Raw genomic sequence first — 27,663 nt, forward strand, 5'->3', positions numbered from 1 at the left:
CAGCAGTAGCATATAAAGTAAATATGCCAACATTAGGTATTTTATTTAAAAAAAAAAAAAAACTCTGTGGGAGTTTCCGTTGTGACTCAGCAGGAATGAATCTGACTAGTATCCATGAGGATGCAGGTTCAATCCCTGGTCTCGCTCAGTGGGTTAAGGATTCAGCGTTGCCATGAGCTGAAGTACAGGTCACAAACACAGCCTGGATCTGGCAATGCTGTGGCTGTGGTGTAGACTAGTGGTTACAACTCCAATTTGACTTCTAGCGTGGGAACCTCCATATGCCAAGGGTACAGCCCTAAAAAGACTAAATTAAAAAAATAAATTTTTTTTAAATTAAAAAAATCTGGAGTTCCCGTCATGGCGCAGTGGTTAACGAATCCGACTAGGAACCATGAGGTTGCGGGTTCGGTCCCTGCCCTTGCTCAGTGGGTTAACGATCCGGCGTTGCCGTAAGCTGTGGTGTAGGTTGCAGACGTGGCTCGGATCCCGAGTTGCTGTGGCTCTGGCGTAGGCCGGTGGCTACAGCTCCGATTCGACCCCTAGCCTGGGAACCTCCATATGCCGCGGGAGCGGCCCAAGAAATAACAACAACAACAACAACAACAAAAAGACAAAAGACCAAAAAAAAAAAAAAATCTCTGCCACATGTGAAAAAAAATTTTTTTTCCTCCAATACCAGGAACATTTTTATTGGCAAGGTAGCCATTAAGTTTGGCAATGGAAAGAAACTTTAAAGTTTATGTAGAAATGGAGTCTCTCTACATGGCTTTGGTCTTTATGTTGAATCAGCTGATTACTGGGTTAACTCAAGATTCTAAGTTAGTTGTTTCTATCATAATATAAAATGTCTTGAAGTTGAGAAATCCTATTACTCAATTCCCATTGTGGTTGTTTCTTCTTATTCCTAGTATTCAAGTTAAGATGAATTATTTGTCATTTTCTGAATCATTCCCTTCCAGATTTGCTATAGTTTAGGAGCTGAACAGTTTTCAAAGTAATTCAAAGTCTCTATATATTATAAAGCATCTTATCAGATCATGTTTATTCAGCATTCAATTTTTAAAGTCAACTTATTTATTTCCTTTTACTTTTATTTTCATTTTGCCTTCTAATGAGCTAGTAAGAGCTGACATTTTGGAAAGATTACAGAAACTTCTATTGTTATCCTCCCCACTTCACTTACAGAGTAATTTTTTTTTTTGGCTCATTTCTTTTTATCTGATATAGTGAAAACAAATTATTATTCTTTTACTTTTTTTTTTTCATTCATTAGTCCATTTATTATCACTAGTATGTTATTTGCATTACATAGTTTAGCCATGGTGTGTATAATTTGTTTGTTTGTTTGTTTTTATTATTTTCCCACTGTACAGCAAGGGGGTCAGGTCATCCTTAGATGTATACATTGCAGTTACAGTTCTTTTACTTTTTATCTCATTTGAAATAACACTTTCTGGATTTTTTTTCTTTATTTTACTTTAGTGACTTGTATGTATTGCATTAGATTTAGCTAATTTTTAACAAATCCCTTTTTTGTCTTATGTATTAGTAGCTTGCTATTATGTGGGTAAAATTGTTTGCTTAGGAAGTTTTATATTACTTTTCTTTCTTTCTTTCTTTCTTTTTTTTTTTTTTTTTTTGGCCACACCCAAGGCATGTGGAAGTTCCCAGGCCAGGGATCGAACCTGCGCCATAGCAATGACAACACTGGATCCTCAACCCACTGTACCACCACAGACCCCCCCCCCCCCCATTACTTTTCTAACTAAATTTATCTTTTAAAATTTCTCTCCTTTTATTTCTGGTTGTTGTAAATACCATCATTTTAGGTAAAATTTTTCTTTCAGCCTTTACTAAAATAAAATGTTAAGTGGTTTCATTAATTTTCTCCATCTTTTATATTATTGGAGTATCTTCAATTATTTGAACCACTTTCATTCAATACCCATTTGACAAGTAACTAATGAGCATGCACTATGTACCAGGCCCTAGGGACACATACAATGGTTTATAAAGTGGGCACAATCCATGTTCTCGAGGGAAAGCCAACTGCAGAGCAAAGTGATCAGAGCTGAGGGAGGCAGCACGGGATGCTATAGGAGTGCACAGGCAGAGCTCCTAACAGACCTGGAAGGTCAGGGGAGGCCTCATCAGGACAGAAAGGATAAACAGGAAATGGGTGGGAGGAAAGTGCATCCTAGACTGAGGGAACAACATATTGTAAAATCCAGAGGTCAAGAAAAGCTCAAGTTTTGAGGATCTTAAAGAAATTCATGATGTCTACATTATAGAGTACAAAGTGGGCCAAGGTTTAGGAGATGAATTTGGTGATGTAGAAGCCATGGCTTTGTTAACCACACTAAGGAATTGAGAGCCGTGATGAATTAAGAGCAACCAGAAGACTGACATGATCAAATGGAAATACCATGGAGGTGGCCACTGCAGGTTTCCAGGTGAGAGAGGGCAGTGGTGTCATCTGTAAGAGTGGCAGGTAGAGAGAAATAAAGATGCAAAGGATATTTAGAACAAAGGATTGACTAGATTTACTAACTGTTTGGACACTGGGGGCTAAAATGGAAGAGGGTGAGGTAGAGGAAGGATCGGGGATATCTCTCAGGTCTTCGGCTTGACCAGTTAGGTGACTCATGGAGCCACGTCCTCAGTGGGAGGAGAGGGCTGGGAGGGCAAGTAAAGAGTTCAGTTTGGGACACTGAAGTATTTGAAGTATTTTGGGACATTTAGGAGTATTATGGGACATATTTTGAAGTATTATGGGACATTCAGGTTGAGATTCCATAAGGCAGTTAGATAAATTGGTCTGAAACTTGGAAAAGAAATCTGAGTAAGTTATATAAGCTGGGAGTTATCAGCAATAGCCCCCATGTGGCCAAAAAAATCACAGAGACTGCCTGGGGAAATGTCTAGAGTGAGAAGGGAGCCCAAGACAGACCCTTGAGCAACATCAGTGCTCTCTTTAAGAGACAAATAGATAGAGGCAAGGACCCTACCAAAGACTGTGTAAAAGAGAGGCCAAAATGATCAGAGCCTTTCTCTGCTTCTCTTTATGATGTCTGCTTTTGTTCCTACAAGCCATCCTGTCATGAAATTTTTCTGTTACGTTACCCAAGAGAAAACCTCTTCCACTTTTTCCTCTAGGTGTGCATATTTATAACAAACTCCTCTCATTTCTACTTATCATTCAAGTCCCCACCAGTTTGTTTTATTCAGATCCCAGGCCATGTGTTCTTCTTCCTGCTACCCATCCTGGTTGCCAAGCCCAGCATTTCAGTCACCAATCATTACTCAGATAAAGACAAATCATAGTTGTGTACCCTTGAACTGAGCCCTTTATTATTCTACAACAGAAGAGACAGGCATTTGAACTATCTATTGACCCTAAAATTCTTTTTTTAAACTTTTTTATTTTTGTCTTATTAGGGCCACACCTGCGGCATATGGAGGTTCCCAGGCTAGGGGTCCAATTGGAGCTGTAGCTGACAGCCTATGCCACAGCCACAGCAACGCCAGATCCAAGCCACGTCTGTGACCTACACCACAGCTCATGGCAACGCTGGGTCCTTAACCCACTGAATGAGGCCAGGGATCCAACCTGCAACCTCATGGTTCCTAGTCAGATTTGTTTCTGCTGCGCCACAACGGGAACTCCGACCCTAGAATTCTTAACAATTTTTAAATACGATAGCTTAAGTATTTAAAATACTTAAATAACAGGGCTGGAATGTATGTTAACCACATCTGAAATATCTTCTTTAGGAGTTCCCGTCGTGGCGCAGTGGTTAACGAATCCGACTAGGAACCATGAGGTTGCGGGTTCGGTCCCTGCCCTTGCTCAGTGGGTTAACGATCCGGCGTTGCCGTGAGCTGTGGTGTAGGCTGCAGACGCGGCTCGGATCCCGTGTTGCTGTGGCTCTGGCGTAGGCCGTTGGCTACAGCTCCGATTCGACCCCTAGCCCGGGAACCTACATATGCCGCGGAAGAGGCCCAAGAAATAGCAAAAAAAAAAAAAAAAAAAAAAAAAGAAAGAAATATCTTCTTTAAGTCATAAACATAACTAATATACTAACATCTAAGTTTCCAGTTTAAATAATAACCAAAATCTGGTTTTTAAAAGATTTCCATTGAATACTACTTATATGTAATATAATATTACTTACGTTGTTCTTCTAAAGTCTTTTTGAAGTGTAGGGTATTCTGGCATCTTTCTAATATCTTCCCAGTCTTTATCTTACAAAAAAATATTGGATATTGTTATAGGAAATAATGTGTTACTCATAAAAAATTTCCTAGTTATTTTAGCTTTCAAATGTACATAAAACTACTTAAAATATACTTTTCAAAATAATGTTTTTGAAATATGACTATTTTTCATTTATTTTTTTGGCTCCCCCCACAGCATACACAAGTTCCCCGGCCAGGGATTGAATTTGTGCCACAGCTATAACCAGAGCCACAGCAGTGATAACACTGGATCCTTAACCTGCTGAGCCTCCTCAAATATTATTTTGAAAAAATAAATAAATTACCTGCAGGAAACCCCATGACACTAAATATCCGATCTAGTTGATCATGATGAAAGGGATTGCTTGTTTTTATATCTTCCTGACGACAGTGAAAAATAGGTTCTGAAGTCAACAATTCAGCAAATATGCAACCTATTGCCCATATATCTATGAAGGAAGAAAAACAAGTTTTTATACACATTTATTATGTTTCTTTGGTTATAATTTCTGGGTATAATCACAACATACATATAAAAATACTTTTGTGAGTGGGGGGAGGTGTACGAAATAGGTAACAAGGATTAAGAGGTACAAATTTCCAGCTACAAAATAAATAAGTTACAGAGATGTAAAGAACACATGAGGAATATAGTCAATGATAACTGTAACAACTTTGTAGAGTGATGATGGTAACTGGACTTATTGTAGTGATTATCTTATATAAAAATATCAAATCACTATGTTGTATATCTGAAACTAATATAATAGTGTATGTCAACTGTGAATAGAAAAGAATCCCTGAAATAAAAAAAAATTTTTAAAAACTTTTCAGTGGAGCAATATACAAAATACAATAAGTATATTAAGAAAACATATATATGACATGAAATAGCTATATCCTCACATAACAGATTGAAAGCCAAAAAAATAAACATTTACTTGTAAATTTTGTGATGAAGATAAGCTTGGGAAACTCAAGTTAGCAAGCAATAAATTTACATTTAGGCTAAAACCTTTCTAACCACTATCAATAATTTAATTGCCAAAGCATTCAATTGATAGTCTAATACAGAGCATATTACTCAAGATATGATAGACTAAAACAGTACTATCATCAGGTATGGTGATACATTTCTTAAAGCAATCAAATGCGGAGTTCCCGTTGTGACTCAGCAGAACCCAATCTGACTAGTATCTATGAGGATGCAGGTTCGATCCCTGGCCTGGCTCAGTGGGTTGAGGATCCAGCATTGCCGTGAGTTGTGGTGTAGGTTGCAGACATGGCTCGGATTCTGCATTGTTGTGGCTGTGGTGTAGGCCAGCAGCTATAGCTCTGGTTCAACCCCTAGCCTGGTAACTTCCATATGCCACAGGTGAGGCCCTAAAAAGACAAAAATAATAAATAAATAAATAAATAAAGTAATCAAATGCATAATGAAAGAGCAGAATTTCTGTGTTGTCAGTCTAGACGGTATAGATCACATGAAATGATTGGGAAAAACAGCTTTTGTCTGAAAGACACCAACTTCAGTTTTTTGAACAGAGTAGCTCCTAGAAGCTGCTAAATACAGGTACATATTGACACTGCATGACATCAGCAGAGATAGATGTTATCTGAACATATTCAACTTAGATGCTGCTCCAACCCTCCAACCTGCTAGGACAAAGTTAGACATCTTCCAAAGCTTTCTTTTTTAAAAACTATTTCAAATAACCAGTTATAGATTATTCTATTTACCTATTGAAAAACAGTAATTTAGATTCTAAGACTATAATATTTACAATGCTTTGCTAAATGTACCTGTGAATTAATTTTTGTGAGAATACTTCATATTTGCCCACTTAAATGCTGTTTAATGAGTATTTTTTTGAAAAGAGTAACACACAGACTGTGGCATGGCAGAGAAAAGTACAATGTTTAACAGTCTTCTAAACATGGGCATCACTTGTGTAGACAAGCGATCTAGTAGCTGGAATGACTGTTGGTATGCCATTTCATGAAACAAATCACAAATGAAAAAAAGATATATAGCAATGTCTCCTGTATCTGACTCCACTCAGGGATGGTTTCCTTCCACATAAGTTAGCCTTTTGGATAACGGGAACATATCCCTTCAATAACCATTTTTATTACACCATTACTTGCCATCTTAAGAGGATATAAAATGTAATTTAGGGAGTTCCCGTCATGGTGCAGTGGTTAACGAATCCGACTAGGAACCATGAGGTTGCGGGTTCGATCCCTAGCCTTGCTCAGCGGGTTAAGGATCCGGCGTTGCTGTGAGCTGTGGTGTAGGTCACAGACGCGGCTCGCATCCCGTGTTGCTGTGGCTCTGGTGTAGGCTGGCAGCTACAGCTCCAATTGGACCCGTAGCCTGGGAACCTCCATATGCCGAGGGAGCAGGCCAAGAAATGGCAAAAAGTAAAAAAAAAAATGAAAAATAAAATAAAAATAAAATGTAATTTAATTTTTCTTAATGACACAAGAAGACACAGCACTAAAGAATGGAATAACAATACTTTTCAGTGTCTACTTTTTAATTCTTCTTTCTCAGCATATCATGTTGATTGTCACTATTGCCCCTGATATGGCCGTCTCTGACAGTCTCATCTCTCCTCGTGCCAGATGCTGTCAAGGGAGACTATTACCACAAACTGCTGGGCATGCCAGGTCCTGGTCTGCCCTCTATTCAAAGGACAGGAGCCAGTACCTAGATTTCTAGGAGAACCTCAGTGTAGCAGGTAAAGTTAAATTCTAGGGTGGCCTGCCTCATATTAGCATCTGATTTATTCTATTTTATTACTTTTTTTCTTCTTCTTCTTTTTTGCTTTGTAGGGCCACAACTACGGCATATAGAAGTTCCCAGGCTAGAGGCTGAATCAGAGCTAAGCTGCTGTCCTACACCACAGTCACAGCAACTCGGGATCCAAGCCGCTTCTGCAACCTACACCACTGAGCCACAATGGGAACTCCCAGCATCTAATTTTAAATGGTCATCCGGCTCCTGCACCATCTATACCCATTTCTCAGCTTAATCCTTTATCAATGACTTGTTCTTTTCTCTCTCTCTCCCACCACTCCCCCCAACACTTAACCTCCCCCGCTAAAGGTCACTCCATAAACCTTCACCAATATCAAGTCATCAAACTCTCCTTTTTTCTATGATCTGAATAGAAATAATACTCATTTCAAATATAAACCAGGTATGGAGAATCATAAGAATGCGTGAATATGTGTGTATTTATTATGTCTGCTTGAATATATTTCAAGCGTAAGATAACTAATGTGGGGGTTATTCTTTTTCTGTGTCTTAACTTTTTTCCTAACTTCTATCCAGAATGGATAATTGGGATTGACTAAAATTAAAAATTAGTGATTATATTTTTATCTTTAATTGGTAAATCTCTCTCTCCCCCTTTTTTTTTAACTCAGCAATTAAGTTGCAAACTGGTTAAAATACAATTTCAATTCTCCTTACCCTGAGGAAATAAGAAATACAGTTGGTTTCCAATTCATACCCAATTATCTTCATTTCAAAAAAAAAAATCTATTTTTTTTTCCGACAGTGGATCAATTAATCAGAAAATATTCATAAAACTGTGCTTCTCAAATGGGGGGCCCACATACCACAGAATCACCAGAAGTACGTGTTAAACATGGGCCTCGCTACCATGGATTTGCTGAGTGAGAATTTGAGAGTGGGACCGATTTTGGTGGGGGTCCATTTAGTTTAACAAGAACGGTTTTAGCTGAACCTGCTTTTTCCTGCTGGGATGCTCCCTTCCAGACACAGAAGGTCAGTGCTCGGCAGGAGCCTGATGACGTAGATTTCTGCTGTGATCACCTCCTCTACTCCCACCCTGTGCTCTGGGTTATCTCACCATCAACTCTGTTGTAAGGCACCACCTGTGGCTTCCAACTAACACTCCCCTTTGCACTGGCTCACTTCTGGTCTCCTTCTAGCCTCTGGTGCCTTCTGAGATTGTCTAGGAGATTTTACTGTTCTCAACAGAGAGACCTAATCACAGGAAACGCAAACAAAATCTTAAATGTCTCACAAATACAACCCCTCAGTCACTTGCGGGAATGTAAATAGAGTCGGGCTTATTCTAAGGACTACTGCATTCCTTCCATTTGCTTTTTGTAGTTCTTCCTTCATAGACATTGCCACTGTCCAGAGCTGATAGCATGGCAGCCTCTGATAAGGGGCTTTACTGTGGGCTCAACTGCCAGGGGACGGGGGGACGGGTTGAAGGTCAGTCTCACACTCCTCTATTGTCAAACACACACTGGTTTTCCTCACAGTGCTGTGGCTACCCATAGCCTTTCTCATGAATACAACAAAATCCTTAGGCAGTATTTATGAAAAATTACAATACCGCATACTGTGCTAGGGTCTTAATCCCTAAACAAAAGAAGTATAAATATGTTCTGGTATCTGAGTTTTGCAGAAAGCAGACCACCTGACGAATGAGAACATTACTATGTTTTAATTTTTGTTTCCCTTTTTACTCATGAATAGGTTACTCAGGAGTCTAATCTTCTCAAAGGTAAGAACTTCCTTTGTAGTTTTCTAGATGCCACCAGGTTTTTCAAAAGCTTAACAGAGAAAGGGTTGTGCTTACTTGTCTTTTTCTTTTCTTTCTCTCTCTCTCTTTTTTTTTTAAAGGGCTGCACCTGCAGCATATGAAAGTTCCCAGGCTAAGGATCCAGTTGGAGCTGCAGCTGCTGGCCTACACCACAGCCACAGCAAATCAGGATCTGAGCAGCGTCTGTGACATACACAGCAAGGCCAGATCCCCAACCCACTGAGCAAGGCCAGGGATTGAACCCATGTCCTCATGGATACTAGTCAGAGTCGTTTCCACTGAGCCACAATGGGAACTCCTACTTGTCTACTTTTAATAATTTTATACTTTAAGTAACTTTAATCAAACAGAACTCAACAAAAGCCGTTAAATTAGTCAAAACAGATATTAGTCTAATATAAGTAAACAGAAAATTCAAGAAAAGGAAAACTTAAAGAAAAGCACTTAGGAAATTTAGGCACCTGATAGAACTAGCCCTTCACATCAATCATATTGTTGACTCCCTCCCTACCCTCTCTTTGTACCTCCTCTAAAACAATACCTCGGTTTGAGGACAGCTCTCTCTTCCTGACTCCCTCAGTTAGAAAAACCTCTACTGCCTCTGTTCTGAAGTGGATTTTAAATCCTACAGAGACTGTGTTTAGAACAGGTTTTCTCACTCAGTTTTTTCACTTGGTGAGATGGCAAGATGCTGTGCACGGCTAATCTACTCAGGCTCTATTTCCTACCTTAATGGAGAAACTGCCATAATAATTGTAATGGCAAGAGAAAAAGATTAGTCACATTGCTTCTTGCTTAGGAAAGGTCTAACTTTTCCCCAAATAGAAGGGGCTCTCTCCAATACTATACTACTCCTGTTTTTCTGTTTCCCTTTTTGCGAAGAAGACACTTCTAAACCTCTGTCTAGTTTTTCTGATCAATAGTAGGTGAGTACAAAATAAAATTTGCATGTTACCATTTCTATAGCAACTAAATTGGATCAGATACTTCTATCCTCTGAAAGAAAATGCTTTCTTTTTTTAAAAGACTCCTTCTCAGAGTGAGGATCAAGATGGCAAAGGAGTAAGATGTGGCACTCACCTTCTCCCACAAACACATCAAAAAAAAAAAAAAACTCATCTACATGTAGAACAATTCACAGAGAACATCTACTGAACGCTGGCAGAAGACCTTAAGCCTCCAAAAAGGGCAAAAAACCCTCCACATAACTGGGTAGGAAAAAAGGAACAAAGAGAGAGAGAGAGAAGAAAGAAAAATAAAAGGGGAATCAGGATGGGACAGCACTCCTGAAAGGGAGATGTGAAAGAGGAAAGGAACCCACACCCTGGGAAGCCACCTAACTGATGGGGAGATTAGTGGAGAGAGAAAGACCTCAAACCCTCAGAGAAAAGCAGATCTGGTGGACTGAGGAGGACAAAGCAGAGAGAGAGCCTCACAAACCATCAGTACTACTGCCCCTGATCACCACAGCCTGAGATACTCAGGAGGGGGCTGGGTGCCAAGACCTGGCTCTGGGGGTCAGTTCCAGGTAGGAGACTAGGGTTAGCTGTGTGGAGACAGCCTGAGGGGCTAGGGAGCAGTGCACCATGAGCTGGGGAATAGAGCACCATAGCCAATGGAACCCAGGAAGAGGCCTGGGCCTTCAGAAGCAAGGCATCATTCATTGTTGGGGAGGGTGAGAGGAAGAGAAGTGGACCACCAAAGGAATATCTTTTTCTGTGCATGCACAGACTCTTGGGCAACACAGAGCCTCTTGTGTGGGCTATGGGCAGCAGGGGCAAACCATAGCAGCCATCTCAGACTCCAGAAGTGGGCATGGCCCACTACCACCAGGGGTCCATGAACAGGCACCACCTGCGGCCCCAGTCACCTCAGAGGTTGGCACAGAAGAGGGCACTGCAACCAAGCACCACCTGTTGTTGCTCTTACTCCCCTGGGAATGCACATGCCCTGCTGCTGCCACTGTCAAATGCTCTGGGCACCACCCACACCTGCCTGAGGGTCACTGCCACTTTCCAGGGCCCTGCAACCAGGAGTAGTCTCCCTGTGGGTCCTCACCACTGTCAAGGGCCCAGCAACCAGACATTGGCTACTATCCCGTCCCAATGACTCTATCTCCTTGGAAGCACACACACACATATAGTAGCACAGGGGTAATACCCTGGACACACTGAGGAAAGAGACTGCAAGCATCCAAACCAAAAGCAGCCCTTATGCCAACATAAATAAATAAATAGTAAGCCCTCACAGAACACCCAGGGGCACTCTCACATATAAATAGCCCTCCAAGACTACAGTAGTTGTTTTCCCTAAACTCACAGAATAAGAAAAAGAGAAGCAAAATGAAGCAGCTCAGGAACCATTCAAAACAACAGGAGAATTCCCCCAAAGGAGCAAACAATGAAACAGACCTCTGCAGTCTAACAGACACAGAGTTCAAAAAGAAGTGAAAATACTGAAGGAATTAAGAGTGAATATGAAGGAATTAAGAGCAGATATAAACAGTAATGCACATTACTTTAGAAAGGAACCAGAAAATAGAAAGAGGAACCAAAAAAAATTATAAAACTCATTTGCAGAGACATAAGCTGAGTAAAAGGCACTGAAGAGCAGAATTAATACTGCAGAGGAATGAAATAGTGACTTGGAAGATAGAATAATGGAAATCACTCAATCAGGACAGCAGACAGAAAACCAAATGAAAAAACATGAAAGTGAAATAAGAGATCTATGGGATAATATAAAACAGGCATAATAGGGATTCCCAAGAGAAGAAAAAGAAAAGGGGATTGAAAATATGCTTGAAGAAATTATGGCTGAAAACTTTCCAAATATAAAGGAAACATATCAAGATGCAGGAAGCACAGAGGGCCCCACAAGTTGAACCCAAACAGTCCCACACCAAGACATTATAATAAAAATGGCAAAAGTTAAAGATAAGGAGAGGATTCTAAAGGCAGCAAGAGGAAAAAAAAAAAAAAAAAGGGTTAATTATAAGGGAACTTCCATAAGGCTAACAGCTGATTTCTCTACCGAAACACTAGAGGCCAGAAGAGAGTGGCAAGATATACTCAAGTTCTAAAAGGGAAAAATCTGAAGCCTAGAATACTCTACCCAGCAAGAATATCATTTAAAACAGAAGGAAAAATAAAGAATCTCTCCAACAAACAAAAACTGAAAGAGTACAGCAATACTGGAGTTCCCGTCGTGGCGCAGTGGTTAACGAATCTGACTAGGAACCATGAGGTTGCAGGTTCGATCCCTGGCCTTGCTCAGTGGGTTAACAATCCAGCGTTGCCATGAGCTGTAGTGTAGGTTGCAGACGCAGCTTGGATCCCGCGTTGCTGTGGCTCTGGCATAGGCTGGCAGCTACAGCTCCGATTAGACCTCTAGCCTGGGAACCTCCATATGCCGCGAGAGTGGCCCAAGAAATGGCAAAAAGACAAAAAAAAAAAAAAAAAAAGAGAGAGAGACAATACTAAACCCATTCTGGAAGAAATACTGAAAGAACTCCTCTAAATAAAAAAGAAGATATAGGATGGAGGGAATCACAATTGGAAAGTAATCACTTAAATAAGCCTGTATACAGATCTAAAAGGAAACAAAAAACAAACAAACAAACAAAAAAAACCTACTGATAAACACAAGGAACAGCAGCAAAAGGACAAACATGAAAATGTTAAAAAAAAAAAAAGACATCAAAATCATAAAATGTGGAGAAGGAAAATAACAAAATCTAGACTCTTTTTTAAAAAATGTGTTTGAACCTATATGACTAGCAGGCTAAAGCAAGCAGATATAGGAAGCAGTTAACATACTTGAGAAACAGGGTAACCACAAATCAAAACCAAACATACATTCACAAAAACTAAAAAGAGGAGGACACAAACATAAAGTAAAAGGAAATCATCCAACTGAAAGAAAGGAACAAAGGAGAAACATAAAATCAACTAGAAAACATGGGTTAAAATGGCAACAAATACATATTTATCAATAATTATCTTAAATTAAATGTCAACGGACTGAATGCTCCAATCAAAAGACACAGAGTGGCAGACTGGATTAAAAAAAAACAAGGGCCTACAATACACTTCACACAAGAAGTCACCTTAGGGCAAAGGACACATATAAATTGAAAGTGAGGGGATGGAAAAAGATATTTCATGCAAATGGAAAAGACAGGAAAGCAGGTGTTGCAATACTCATATCAGAAGAAAACAGACTTTAAAACAAAGCCCATAAAGACAAATAAGGACACTATTTAATGATCAAAGCATCAATTCAAGAAGAGGATGATACTTTTGTCAATATATATATATGCCGCTATATAGGCGCACCCAAATACATACAACAAATACTAACAGACATAAAAGGAGAAAATGATGGGAATATAATAACAGTAGATGTAAACACCTCATTCACACCAACAGATATTGTTTATACAGAAAATCAATAAGGCAACAGAGATCCTAAATGACAAAATAGAAAAGTTAGACTTAATTGATATTTTCAGGACATTACATCCAAAAAAATACATTCTTTTCAAGTGCACATGGAACATTCTCAAGGATTGACCACACACTGGGGCACAAAACTAACCTCAACAAATTTGGGAGTTCAAAAATTATTTCAAGCATCTTCTCTGACCACAAAGTCATGAAAGTAGAAGTCAACCACAGGAAAAGAAATGAGAAAAAACTGAATGGGTCAACAAGGAAATCAAAAGAGAAATTAAAAAATACTTTAAGACAGGAAGTTCCCATTGTGGCACAGTGGAAACAAACCTGACTAGTATCCATGAGGATGTAGGTTTGATCCCTGGCCTCACTCAGGGGGTTGGGGATCTGGCATTGCCGTGAGCTGTGGTGTAGGTTGCAGAAGCAGCTTCAATCCTGCGTTGCTGTAGGCCAGCAGTTGCTCTGATTTGACCTCTAGCCTGGGAAATTTCCATATCCCATGAGGGTTGCCCCCTCCCCCCAAAAAAGCAAAAATACCTTGAGACAAATGATAATGAAAACACAACCATTCAAAACCTATGGGATGAGGAGTTCCCATCGTGGCGCAGTGGTTAATGAATCCGACTAGTAACCATGAGGTTGCGGGTTCAGTCCCTGCCCTTGCTCAGTGGGTTAACGATCCGGCGTTGCCGTGAGCTGTGGTGTAGGTTGCAGACGTGGCTCGGATCCCGAGTTACTGTGGCTCTGGCGTAGGCCGGTGGCTACAGCTCCGATTCGACCCCTAGCCCGGGAACCTCCATATGCCGTGGGTGCGGCCCAAAGAATTAGCAAAAAGACAAAAAAAAAAAAAAAAAAAAAAAAACCTATGGGATGACACAAAAGTAGTTCTTAGAAGGAAGTTCATAATGATACAGGTCTTCCTCAGAAAAGAAGAAAAATCTCAACTCAACAACTTAACCAACTACCTAAAAGAATTAGAAAAAGAATGAACAAAATCTAAAATCAGCAGAAGGAAGGAAATCATAATGATCAGAGAAGAAATCAATAAAATAGAGATTCAAAAAACAACAGAAAAAAAAATCAATAAAACCAAGAGCTAGTTCTTTGAAAGGCTAAACAAAATTGACAAACTTTTGGCCAGACTGACCAAGAATAAGAGAGAAAAAACTCAAACAAATTAAGAAATGAAAAATAGAAACCTCAGTGGATACTGCAGAAATTAAAAAAAAAAAAAAAGCAAGAGAATACTATGAACAATTATATGCCAACAAATTTGACAACATGGAAGAAATGGCCAACTTTCTAGAGAAATATAGCCCACCAAAACTGAATCAAGAAGTAATATAGGAGTTCCCGTCGTGGCGCAGTGGTTAACGAATCCGACTAGGAACCATGAGGTTGCGGGTTCGGTCCCTGCCCTTGCTCAGTGGGTTAACGATCCGGCGTTGCCGTGAGCTGTGGTGTAGGCTGCAGACGCGGCTCGGATCCCGTGTTGCTGTGGCTCTGGCGTAGGCCGGTGGCTACAGCTCCAATTCGACCCCTAGCCTGGGAACCTCCATATGCCGAGGGAGCGGCCCAAGAAATAGCAACAATAACATCAACAACAACAACAACAACAACAAAAAAAAAAGACAAAAAAAAAAAAATTAGAAATATATAATTTGAACAGACTGATCACTAGAAATGAAATTAAATATGTCACAAAAACACCCCCTACAAACTAAAGTCCTGGGCCAGATGGCTTCATAGGTGAAATCCACCAAACAGACAAAGAAGAACTTCTACCTGTCTTAAACTTTTCCAAAAGGTTGAAGAAGAAGGAACACTCCCAAAGACATCTATGAAATCACCATCACCTTAATATCAAAACCAAAGATACCACCAAAGAAAATTATAGGCCAATATCTGATGAATATAGACACAAAAATTCTCAACTGAATTTTAGCCAACCAAATCCAATAACATGGAAACAAGATTATACACCATGACCGAGTGAGATTCATCCCAAGATCACAAGGATGTTTCAGTATACAAAAATCAATCGTCATACACCACATTAACAAAAGAAGAGTCAAAAAAAAAAAAAAACACATGATCATCTCAATAGATGCAGAAAAAGCATTTGACAAAATCCAAAATCCATTCATGATAAAAACTCTTACCAGAGGGAAGATATCTTAACATAATAAAAACCATTTATGATAAACTCACAGCCAATATAACACCCAATAAAATCTAGAATAAGAATGCCCACTCTTATCACTTTTATTCAACACAGTATTGAAAGTCATAGCCACAGCAATCAGACAAAGGAAATAAAGGTATTCAAACTGGAAGAGAAGAGGTAAAATTGTCATTATATGCAATGACATGATAAAACCCTAAGGACTGTACACAAAAACTACTCAAACTGATCAACTAATTCAGCAAAGTAGCAGGATACAAAAGTAATATTCAGAAATTGGTTACATTTGTATATACTAACACTGAAATATTAGAAAAGGACTATAAAAATACAATCTCTTTTAAAATTGCACCCCCCAAAATTAATACCTAGGAATAAACCTGACCAAGGAAGTGAAAGACACATATGCTGAGAACTATAAAGCATTAATGAAGGAAATTAAAGAGGATTCAAAGAAATGGAAAGATATTCCATGCTCCTGGATTGTAAGAATTAATATTGTTAAAATGGCCATACTACCCAAAGTAATCTACAGATTCAATGCAATACCTATCAAATTACCCACGACGTTTTTCAGAGAACTAGAACAAACAATCCATATGGAACCATAAAAGACCCAGAAGTGCCAAAGCAGTCCTGAGGGAGGAAAAAACAAGCAGGAGGCATAACTTTCCCAGACTTCAGACAATATTACAAAGACATGGTAATCAAGAGAGTGTGGTACTGGTACCAAAACAGACATAAAGACAAACGGAACAGAATAGAGAACCCAGAAATATACCTAGACAGCTATGGTCAATGTATCTTCAACAAAGGAGGCAAGAATATAAAATGGGAAAAAGACAATCTCTTCAGCAAGTGGTCTTGGCAAAACTGGACAGCTGTTTGTAAATCAATGACACTAGAACACACCTTCACACCATGCACAAAAATAAACTCAAAATGGCTTAAAGACTTAAACATAAGACAAGACGCCATCAAACTCCTAGAAGAGAACATAGGCAAACATTCTCTGACATCAACCATACAAATGTTTTCTTATCTCAGTCTCCCAAGCCAATAGAAATAAAAATAAAAATAAACCAATGGGACCTAATAAAATTCAAAAGCTTTTGCACAGCAAAGGAAACCATAAAAAAAAAAAAGAGAGAGAGAGACAACCTACAGAATGAAAGAATAGTTTCAAATGATACAACTGACAAGGGCTTAATCTCCAAAGTACACAAATAACTCACATAACTCAACAGCAAAACAACCCAATTGAAAGATGGACAGAAGACCTGAATAGACATTTCTCCAAAGAAGACATACAGATGGCCAACAGGCACATGAAAAAATGCTCAACATCACTAATAGAGAAATGCAAATCAAAAGTACAATGAGGTACCACTTCACACAGGTCAGAATGGTCATCATGAGTAAGTCTGCGAATAACAAATGCTGGAGAGGGTGTGGAGAAAAGGGAACCCTCTTACACTGTTGGTGGGATTGTAAATTGGTACAACCACTATGGAAAACAGTATGGAGGTACCTCAGAAAACTAAATATAGAACTACTATATGATCTAGCAGTACCACTCCTGGGCATTTATCTGGACAAAATATTCATTGAGAAGGATACATGCGGAGTTCTTGTTGTGGCTCAGTATGAAACTGACTAGTATCCATGAGGATAAGGGTTCAATCCCTGGCCCTGCTCAGTGGGTTAAAGGATCCGGTGTTGCCGCGAGCTGTGGTATAGGTCACAGACGTGGCTCAGATATGGCACTGCTGTGGACTAGGGCGGCAGCTGCAACTCCAATTTGACCCCTAGCCGGGGAACTTCCACAAGCCACAGGTATGGCCCCCCCAAAAAAGAAAGAAAGTCAGTCTCCCCCCAAAAAAGAAAAAGATACATGCACACCTGTGTTCACTGTAGCACTATTCACAATAGCCAAGACATGGAAACAACCTAAATGTCCATGGACAGATGAGTGGATTAAGAAGATATGGTACATACACACAATGGAATACTACTCAGCAATAAAAAATAAAATAATGCCATTTGCAGCAACATGGATGGAACTAGAGACTCTCATACTAAGTGAAATAAGTCAGAAAGAGAAAATAAATACCATATGATATCATTTATATCTGGACTCTAATATATGGTACAAATGAACCTATCTACAGAAAAGAAAGAAACTCATGGACATGGAGAACAGACTTGTGGTTGCCAAGGGGGAGAGGGAGGAAGTGGGATGGACTGAGAGTCTGGGGTTAGACGCAAACTACTGCATTTAGAGTGAACAAGCAATGAGATCCTGCTGCATAACACAAGGAACTATATCCAGTCACTTGTGATGGAATATGATGGAGGATAATGTGAGGAAAAGAATGTATATATGTGTATAACTAGGTCACTTTGCTGTACAGCAGAAATTGACAGAACATTGTAAATCAATTATAATAAAAAAATTTTTTAAATCATTCTTCTATACAGTTAAAAATCAAAATCTACCAGAATATAAAATCTGGGAATACAGACAACAGCAAGACTTTTACAAAGAGATATAAAGTAGTTTCTATACACAGAAAAGAAAATCGTGGACTTGGAGAACAGACTTGTAGTTGCCAAGGGGGAGGGGAAGAGAGTGGTATGGACCAGAAATTAGGGGTTAATAGATGCAAACTATTGCCTTTGGAATGGATATGTAATGAGATCCTGCTGTATAGCACTGGGAACTATAACTAGTCACTTATGATGGAGGATGATAACGTGAGAAAAAGAATGCATATATGTATGTATGACTGGGTCACCTTACTGTACGGTAGAAAATTGACAGAACACTGTAAGCCAGCTATGATGGAAGAAATAAAAATCATTTAAAATAAATAAATGTAAACTAAAAAAAAGAAAGCAGTTTTTATTAAGACATTATTATACCATTTATCATTTATGACAATGCCATATCATATGATAATGATATGATAATGCAATACTTACCAGTTATAATTAAACTGTTCTGGACTAACTTACCAATGGCCTTTGTATAATGCCTTGCACCAAGCAAAAGTTCTGGAGCCCGATACCAAAAAGTCACAACTACTGGATCCAAATCTGCTAGTGGCTTTAGAGGAGAATTGAATAATCTGGCAAAACCCATGTCAGCTAAAAAATAAAATAAATTAATAAGAACTCAGTTTGGCATTCTGCTATAACCATACAAGGCTGATGACCATAGCCAGTAACTTTATAAAGCAATTTTTTTCCTCCCTTTTCTTTTTAGGGCCACAGCCACAGCAACACAGGATCCAAGCCACATCTGCGACTTACACCACAGCTCACAGCAACACCAGATCCTTAACCCATGAGCAAGGCTAGGGATCGAACCCACAACCTCATGGTTCCTAGCCAGATTCATTTCCGCTGCACCACAACAGGAACTCCTTTTCCTCCCTTTTCAGCCAGTGGTCTGCACCAGGGACCAGATCTCCTCTTCTGAGGTAGATACTATTATTGTGCCTATTTTACTGATGAGGAAACTGAGGCTTGGAGATATTCTGTCTTGTCCAAGGTCACAGAACTAGCAATTACAGAGGCAGAATTAAAATCCAGATCTGACTTCAGATTCCTGGCTTTCGGAGATAGAATAACATTCTTAAATGTTTTTAAAATTGAAAATAATCTAAAACTTTCCACAATTAATTATGACTTCTGCTTGCCTATACATCTAAAATCTGACTCTGTCTTAGTTTTGTGTGTGCTAGAGTTGGCTCTTATGGACCCACTTTCTACCCGTTTTCCCAACACAGCGTTTTGTAACATCATGTTGGTGGCTTGAAACTGGCTATGGGGGGAGTATTTATATTGGGGACAACAGCAAATGCCACAAATTGGGCTTCCCCCCACCCCAGAGAGCCAGTTGCTGTAATGTTACCAACACATCACATACATATTTCCAAGAACATACATACAACACATAAGTGAATTTGCTATAATTCAGCCTTTAACAAAGGTCTATACCAAAGCTAACTTATTTAAATATTGGATGTATACAAAAGTAGCAAAAAAGATTATTTCTGTAATAAGGTGCTAGAAACTAATTCTCTCTCTCTCTCTCTCTTTTTTTTTTTTTGTCTTTTCTAGGGCCGCACCTGCTGCATATGGAGGTTCCCAGGCTAGGAGTCTAATTGGAGCTGCAGCTCCCGGCCTACGCCATAGCCACAGCACCATGGGATCCGAGCCGCGTCTGCAGCCTACACCACAGCTCATGGCAATGCCAGATCCCCGACCAACTGAGGGAGGCCAGGAATTGAATTCACATCCTCATGGATACTAGTAGGATTTGTTTCTGCTGTGCCACAATGGGAACTCCAGGATGCTGGTTTAATAAGTACTTTCCCCCCACTTCTGTGATAAAGAGTCTAAGACCCAAAGCAGTACAATGACTTGCCCAAAGTCACAGGGATAGCTGGTAAAAAAAATTTATAATCTATCAGCTACATTCTTAACCATGGATCTGATAGCCAACAGATTATATGTATGATAACTGCATGTCACAAAGGCAAAAACCACAAGAATGATAAACTTGTATACTTTGAAATATATAATATACACAGTATATTTTGATTGTAAGGGTCCCTAGTATACTATACAATGCATAAAGTTTCAACTATAATCATTCAATCTAAAGCCGGTATGCTATGATATATATTGCATTTTTAATTTCCAGTAATTTTCTTTCTTTAGAGCCTATGTTGATGCCTACACTTTCTTAACCAAATTTCCCTCTAATAAACAAAAATATTCAAAACCATTCTACCAATATCCCACCTATCTCAAAGCACTGCTTTATGTATTAATAGATGCTGATGGTTGTTGATAGCAAAGTAACATGAATGCCCTTTCCACCCGCTGAAAAGCATACCATTTTCAAGTAAAGGCTAAAACCAGTATTTCTCCCCTTATTCTCTACCTTCTTAGTTTTCTACAAGCGTATCTATTCACTGAAAAATTATATCAAGGCCAGAGGCAACAATAAATATTCTTAAAAACAATTCCCATCTATTGTATGAACTTTAAAAGAGTTTCAAACCATTTTTTTTCAAATAATTACTAATTTTGACAAAGGGTAACAAGCCTAAACATTCCTAACAGCTGTTCTCCTAAAATTAGGAATGAGTGCAACTGTTCAGTTCAACAGATAGGGATAGTAAAATCCCGACCTGTGAGTGCTAATTCCATAGTTTCAAATGATAGAAAAGCAGCGGAAGGCAATGCAGACATGAAGGTGAGATGAGAAAACACATGGCGTCGACAAAAAGCCTAAGTACTGTAAGTAGAAACCAGTAGCGACTAAAGGAAAGTAACTACTGGTTTCTACTAGACTCCAAGTCCCTTGAGGGCAGGGGTTATGTCTCCTTTATGGTTTTATCAGGAACAATGTCTGAGAAACATTTGTAGAAGTGGGACTTGAGCTGGATCCTTAAGGATGAATCACTGTGAATAGTAAAGAAAGCAGTAAGCATTTTAGGTAAGGCCTGGAAATCTTTAGGTTGCTGGGAAGGGGAAGGCATACAGGGAAGAGAAATGTGTTTTTCATTCAACTGTGCTTTTCCTTTCAGTCAAAAAACAAACAAAAAAAAAAACTGTACTAAAGTGTTAAGCATAGATGTCGGAGCATGACTGACTTTTTTTTTTTTTAATGTGCTATTAAAACAAATTTTAAAAATAAACAACTAGAATAATTGCTCACTAGACCTTTATTATTTATTATAGCTTATTTTAACCCTGATTTTGGATAGAATTACAATCCTAAAACTCTTAACAACAAGGCAATTAACTGGCCTGGCTAGAAAACAAAATTTATGTTGAGGAGTAGTAGATCTATTTGGAAGAGTAAGGTGACTGGGATAAATGTGATGACTGGCACAAGGGTGGGAAAGTATAAGAAGATGATGAATTTGGTTTGGAATTAATGGAGTATAGACTGCCAGCAGGACATTCAAATAGAGATAAACATTTCAGCTAGTGGTAGAGAATAGAATTTGAAGATCTAGTTCTTAGAATCATTTTTGTAGAACCCAAGGTTTTGAGGCCACAACTTGTCAGTTCCCTAAAGAAGTAATTGTAGAGGCAGGCTGTATCTCAAGCCAGTGCCTAAAGTGTCTTGAAACAAAAGGTTAATAGGAATAAGAGACAAAAATGAATGAAACACAGAAGTAACAGCCAAAACAGAAGATAGAAAAACAGAATTAGCCAATGTCAAATAGGCCAAAGGAAAAGTCACAAGGCCAGACTGGTCAGAAGAACAAATGACAAGGCAGTAAAAGAAAACAGTGACGAAACATGGGCGACTAGATTTGGTAAGTAGAAATCATAGGTGTCCTTTTAGAGAACGGTTTCAATAAAGGGATGGGATTAGATATCAGATAATAACAAATTAGGGTGAGTGAAACCAATGAGAAACATTTTAGAAGCAGAGGAACAACAGTAAAACAAAACTGAAAAAAATGGTAAAGAAAACAAAATGGATATGAGAAAATTTATGTTAAAATTTTCTGAAGGTCTGAAGGTGAAGAAGAGAAAGTTGAGAAGGGGGGAATGGAGCTACTGTAATATGAAGGGTTTAACTACAGCCAGACTAGGAAGGGCACTAGCTAGGACTTGGGCAGGAAGAGTCATTCTTTCTCTGAGACTGTTTCAGAGGCAGAGCTGCGCTGACAAAAAAAAAGTGGTCCCTGAGGTCACACCAGATAGCTCTGATGTCTCAGCAGCCATGGGAAAGAGATCCCAGACTTGGAACTCAAGTCCTTCCTTTGAAAGGCTGAGTAAAGCACAGTCTCTCTGAATCCAGCCTTCCTCATCTACAGTAACTACCATAGAGGGTGGTTGTGCAAAACAAATGAGATAACATATGTAAGTATCAATTTCACTGTCCCCCAAACAAGGACCGTACTTGATTTCCCTTTCACGGGTGTTTAACAAAAACTAGGTACTCAGTAAATGCCTACAAGTAAAAATGTAAGAGTGAAACAGGAACAAGTGAGGAGTCTAGGAAGATGATGGGAGGGAGGAGGAAGGAAAGAGGAAAGGAAGGAAATTAGCCACCTGGTTCTTAATTAACATCAAAATTTTTTTATGAGTGAATCCCAGTAAGCTCAGAGTAGAGGTTCAAAGAAAGAAGAGTCGGTTTAGAACAGTTTTTTTTAGGAACTGGGCTAGGTAACTAACTGAAGAAGTAGAAAACCAAGCAGCAAGGCATGCTCGGTCAAAGCAAGACCGAACGATTTGTAGTAAATTAAATTAGCACAATTCTGCATCGTTTCCAGCATGATATATTCTAATAGCAAAGAAAGCAGGTTGATGAAACGAAATTTATTTTAAAGTCTTTCTTTAAAATGAGCATTCAGTAAATGTAAGCTTTATTATAAGAAATTAGAATAAAGCATTTCATAGCTCATTTTCTCCCCAAATAAGACATAGGTATAAAGGATGCCAGTTTCTTTTAGAATCTTCGAGGGTGCAAAGAAAATTTAAATACAGAAATAAGACTCATGCCAGTAGCTTAATCTAAGACCGGCAAGTAAGAGAGTCTAGAAACATATATATATATTCATTTGGAAAAGATTTGTTGGTATCTGGCACAGGGCATGTGGTGGGGGGAGAGGATAGGGGGAATCTGTGAAGATCTGTATGTATCAGATCAGGGTGGGAGGGATGTATTCAGGGAAACAACATCTGGTAAAGCTGAGACAAAAGTAAGATTTAGGGATTTATCTTTAGGGTAACTGTGCAGGACAGTAAGAGCATTAAACACATGCTTGGGGTATTGTGTGGGAAAGAATTTTTTGCTTGCCTAAGCTTAGAATTACAGAAACTTATTTGGGGAATAAATCTGAGGGATTTTATAAGCTCTCTACATTTCCCAACATCTTTTCTACAAATATTGTGAGGAAGTAATTTTAAAATTAACTACTTAAGAATATTAAAAAGGGAAACCATCTTTGCAGGCACTTCAATTTCTTAGTACATTATTTTAGAAATAATTACCTACCTATTTTGACTCTCCCCCTCTCAGGACCTTCTCCCATTACTAGGATATTTGCTGGTTTCTAGAAATAAAAATAGAGCATTCAAATTACTATATTTATTCTTTTGACATGCTCTAAAATGGAAAAAAGTTCTTATGAAAATATCACTTTTGGATTTTCATCAAAACTATAATTGAATATCAAATACCCTCTACATAGTTAAAGCATTTGACATACTTGAAGTTAGCACTAACTTTCCAAAAACATCTTTGCTATAGAAACATTTTATTTTCAAAATTATATCATACAAATAATCACAAAGGAATTAAAGCTATCATTTCTATTTACCCCACAGAAGTAATGAGTACTAATAATTTTTAAACCTGCATAAATTATAAGCGGTCCTATTGCCACCCACAACAAAGGGCTTTTGTGGTTGAAAAATTTTATATAAAATTTCAAACTACAACATAATTACCTTCATTTAGATGAATCAAATGGTATATTCCTTGCTAAATATTTCTAAACTACAGTAGGAAAACATGATCAACATTCAGCAGACTCCATTAAAATGCATACACATTTTCAGCTATAGTTCATGCAAAAGTGAGAAATTCCAAATATAATTTCAAGATGTAGGAAAATTAAAACCAAGGCTAATACACAGCTATATGAAGAAAGGAGTAGGCTGCAAATGTATCCACCATCTTTTAAGCCATCCTTATTTGTAGACATTTGGGAACAGAGAAACTGTGGAAATAGGCTTTTGCCCAAGTAAATCTCCTCTGTAAACTCTTTACAGAAAAAAAATCATGATTCATTTATTCAATCAACGAGTATATCCTTGGTGGTGTCTTCTAGGGACAAAGAACCACGCTAACCATACTCAGAATTAAGAGGAAAAATAAAAGCATAGTAAACCAAGTTCCTAGCCTCCAGATGCTCACTGTACAAGTAGAAATGTTAGAATCTTTGTATAATACTAGAAATGAAAGCTAATTATGAGTTATGGAGAGGACTGAGGTCTTGGGTTAGAGGTTAAACTAGATTACTCTTAAGATCTCTTTCAATTTGCCAGCTCTTTTTTAAGATTCAATGAAAACGATAACTAAGAAAAAAAAAAGTTCAAAGGAGGAAGTGATGAACTAGTTTCCATTGTTAAGGGAAATGTTTACTGGAGATGGGGGGCAGCAGGTATGGCCATTATCCAGATCCTGAAAAATGAACCCAAGCTAGCATGGCAGAGCAGAAGCACAAGGGCTATGAATGAGGTAAGCGTAGCAGAGAGTAAGACTGACTTGACAGAAAGCAGAGGGCTCACGCTGGAGATAGTACAGTGAACTTAGACCCTGCGGTCTTAAATGCCAGGTGAAGCAATCTGACCTTTATATTACAGGCGGTGAGATTATAGGAAAGGGGGAGGTACCAGAACTGGGATGTGAGGTAATAAGGGCTTCAGGGCTTCATCTGAGGACTTCTCAGCTGAAATGGAGAGGAAGTTAATGGAGCTGAGTAACATTTTTTTTTTTTTTGTCTTTTTATCTTTTTCTTGGGCCGCAACCACAGCATATGAAGGTTCCCAGACCAGGAGTCCAATTGGAGCTGTAGCCACCAGGCCTGCACCACCGCCACAGCAACACAGGATCCAAGCCATGTCTGCAACCTACACCACAGTTCATGGCAATGCCGGATCCTTAACCCATTGAGCAAGGCCAGGTATCAAACCCGAAACCTCATGGTTACTAGTCGGGTTCGTTAACCAATGAGCCACGGTGGGAACTCCAAGCTGAATAACATTTTAAAGCAGAAATTAACAGGACTACTAGTTGAAGGCAGAAGATTAAGACAAAGGATGATAAAGATTTCACTAAGGGCTTGAGTTTATGTGACTGGAAGAATGGTGCCCTTCTGATAGAGAAGTTATGAGAGGTACTGATTTGGGAGGGACAACAACAAGAGAAGGCAATGACACATTGAGTTTGAGTAATGTGAAAGGCCCTAGTCACACTAGCCAGGAGGGTGGAAATAGGAAGATTTAGATTTGAAAGTTATTGTCACTGGAGTGTGATAATTGAAGAAAGGACACAAGATCAGTTTGCTATAGCAGAAAAACGAAAATAGCATCAGACAAAAACCAAACTTAAAATTCAAGTTTGACAACTATTTTTCAAAGATCCATTATTCTTAAGCCACTGTACACACTTTGAGGAAAAACATGAAGCCCTTGACTTCAAGGAACTTAATATTTAGGAGGGAAAGACAGACAGACAGCTTAATAGAATACCAAAACAGCAAAATAAACAGCTGGGAAAAGATGAGTCTCAGTGAATATTAGGATAATCTTTAGGAAGGAGATGACTTTAGATGAATTTAAGACTAAGATTTTGTCTTTTTGTCTTTTTTAAGGCTGCACCCGCAGCATATGGAAGTTCCCAGGCTAGGGATCTAATTGGAGCCATAGACACCGGCCTACACCACAGCCACAGCAACGCCAGATCCAAGCCATGTCTGTGACTTACACCACAGCTCACAGCAACGCCGGATCCTTAACCCACTGAGGGAGGCCAGAGATCGAACCTGCAACCTCATGGTTCCTAGTCGGATTCACTTCCACTGCGCCACAATGGGAGCTCCAAGAATGACTAAGATTTTGACAAGCATAAACAAAAGAATGACTTTTCAGGCTCAGAGAACCCAAAACGTAAGAGCATTGTTACAACCCCCCTCCCCCACAGACATGGCGTATTGGGAGAGCCTTCAAGTAATTTCATATGACTAGAGCATAGAATGCTCTGTGTAGAAATAATGTTAGGAACTATGTTGGGAATAAAATATCACACTAAAGAAACAACAATGTATTCTGTAGGCTAAACTGAGACAAGACAGTGAGATAATCAGATCCATACTTAGGGGAAAACTCTGGTAGCCTTGTGAAGGATGAACTGGATAGGACAGATGGACCACCCAGTAAACAGACCAGTTGGAAGTGGGCTACAAGAGTCCAGGAAAAAGTAAGGGGACTCTAATTTGTGATAATGGTCATGGAGGAACATATAAGGGCATTTCAAGGTAAAAGTTCAAGACTTGGCATTGCTTTTTGGCATCACCTTTTCTACTGTTCCCAGTCATCCATTCAAATATTGATTGAGCATCTGGCAGTGATTTAGATGCTAGAAATATAGTAGTAAACAAAAACAGGCAAAATCCTTGCCCTCGTGGAGCTCACATTCTAGAGGGAAAAGAAACATAATAAATACCAAGTATATAGTATACTATTACTGAAGTAATACCAAACATGCAGTATGTCAGATACTGATAAGTACTGCAGAAAAAAATAAACCAAGAATACATGAGAGTTCCACATCTGGTATTATGACTAAGCAGGTGCTCCAGAACACCTTGCCATTATGGAACAACCACATGCTGCCTAAGAAATATTTCTGAAGGATCCTTGATCTCATAAGAGAGAGAAGAGATCTACAACAACCCCTGGCTCCACCCCAAATAATGGCTGAAGAAGGAAGGATAGGCAGGATGGGCCTGAGGGCAGATGTCAATAACACACTTCAGCGGGAACGCTGAGCCTTGAGCCACCAGCAAGGTGAGGGATCTGAGCCTATTACCCGACAATCAGCCAAGAAACTCAAGGGGACTAAAGTAAACCAGCAGAAGCAAAAGGAAACCCTTCCTGAAGGAAAAACTTCCTAACTTAGGCCTAAGGACTAAAAACATATATTTTCCTGCTAAAAGCAAATCATTTCCATATTGGCTTAAAAACAAAATCCATTCGTATACTACTTACGAGAGATCCACCTAAGCAGAAGGACCATAAAAGCCAAAAATAAAAGGCTATTAAAAGATACATAAGGCAAACTGCTAAAAGAAGCAACTATAGTTGTGTAGACAAAATATCTTTTAAGACAAAAGCATTATTAGGAGTGGAGATGGTCACTAAATGACAGAGGTTAAATTTATCAGGAAGAGGGAACACACCTAAAAACTTGCTATGTACTTGATGTGTGTGAGTGTGTGTGTGTGTGTATGTGTGTGTGTGTGTATTTGATATAATTTCAGGGAGGGAAAAGACCAATGTTAACAGACTTCTTTTTTTCTTTAGGGCCACACCTGCAACATACGGAAGTTCCCAGGCTAGGGGTTGAATCGGAGCTGCA

At 39.0% G+C, this 27,663-nt stretch overlaps 1 protein-coding gene across 22 annotated transcripts in view; it reads right to left on the reverse strand.

Moving 5' to 3' along the window:
* Positions 1-27,663, reverse strand: part of CDK19 (cyclin dependent kinase 19) — a 203,883-nt gene that overhangs the window by 12,464 nt on the left and 163,756 nt on the right. For 17 of the 22 annotated variants that reach the window (XM_084963043.1, XM_084962987.1, XM_084963088.1 and 14 more), the window contains 4 exons: positions 23,515-23,572; positions 18,495-18,626; positions 4,548-4,691; positions 4,179-4,248 (listed from right to left, as the gene is read on the reverse strand). In XM_084963043.1, coding sequence (XP_084819169.1) covers positions 4,179-4,248; positions 4,548-4,691; positions 18,495-18,626; positions 23,515-23,572 — 404 coding nt within the window. Of the gene's footprint in view, positions 1-1,532; positions 3,474-4,005; positions 4,249-4,547; positions 4,692-18,494; positions 18,627-23,514; positions 23,573-27,663 lie in introns of those variants that run through there. The other 5 variants (XM_084963063.1, XM_084963051.1, XM_084963067.1 and 2 more) reach the window with 2 other exon arrangements.

Source organism: Sus scrofa, chromosome 1 (genome assembly GCF_054392235.1).
Source record: "Sus scrofa isolate SSC_HxYL_T2T_F1_AM1 chromosome 1, Sscrofa_HxYL_maternal_Yorkshire_Landrace_v2.0, whole genome shotgun sequence".
Classification (NCBI taxonomy): Eukaryota; Metazoa; Chordata; class Mammalia; order Artiodactyla; family Suidae; genus Sus; species Sus scrofa.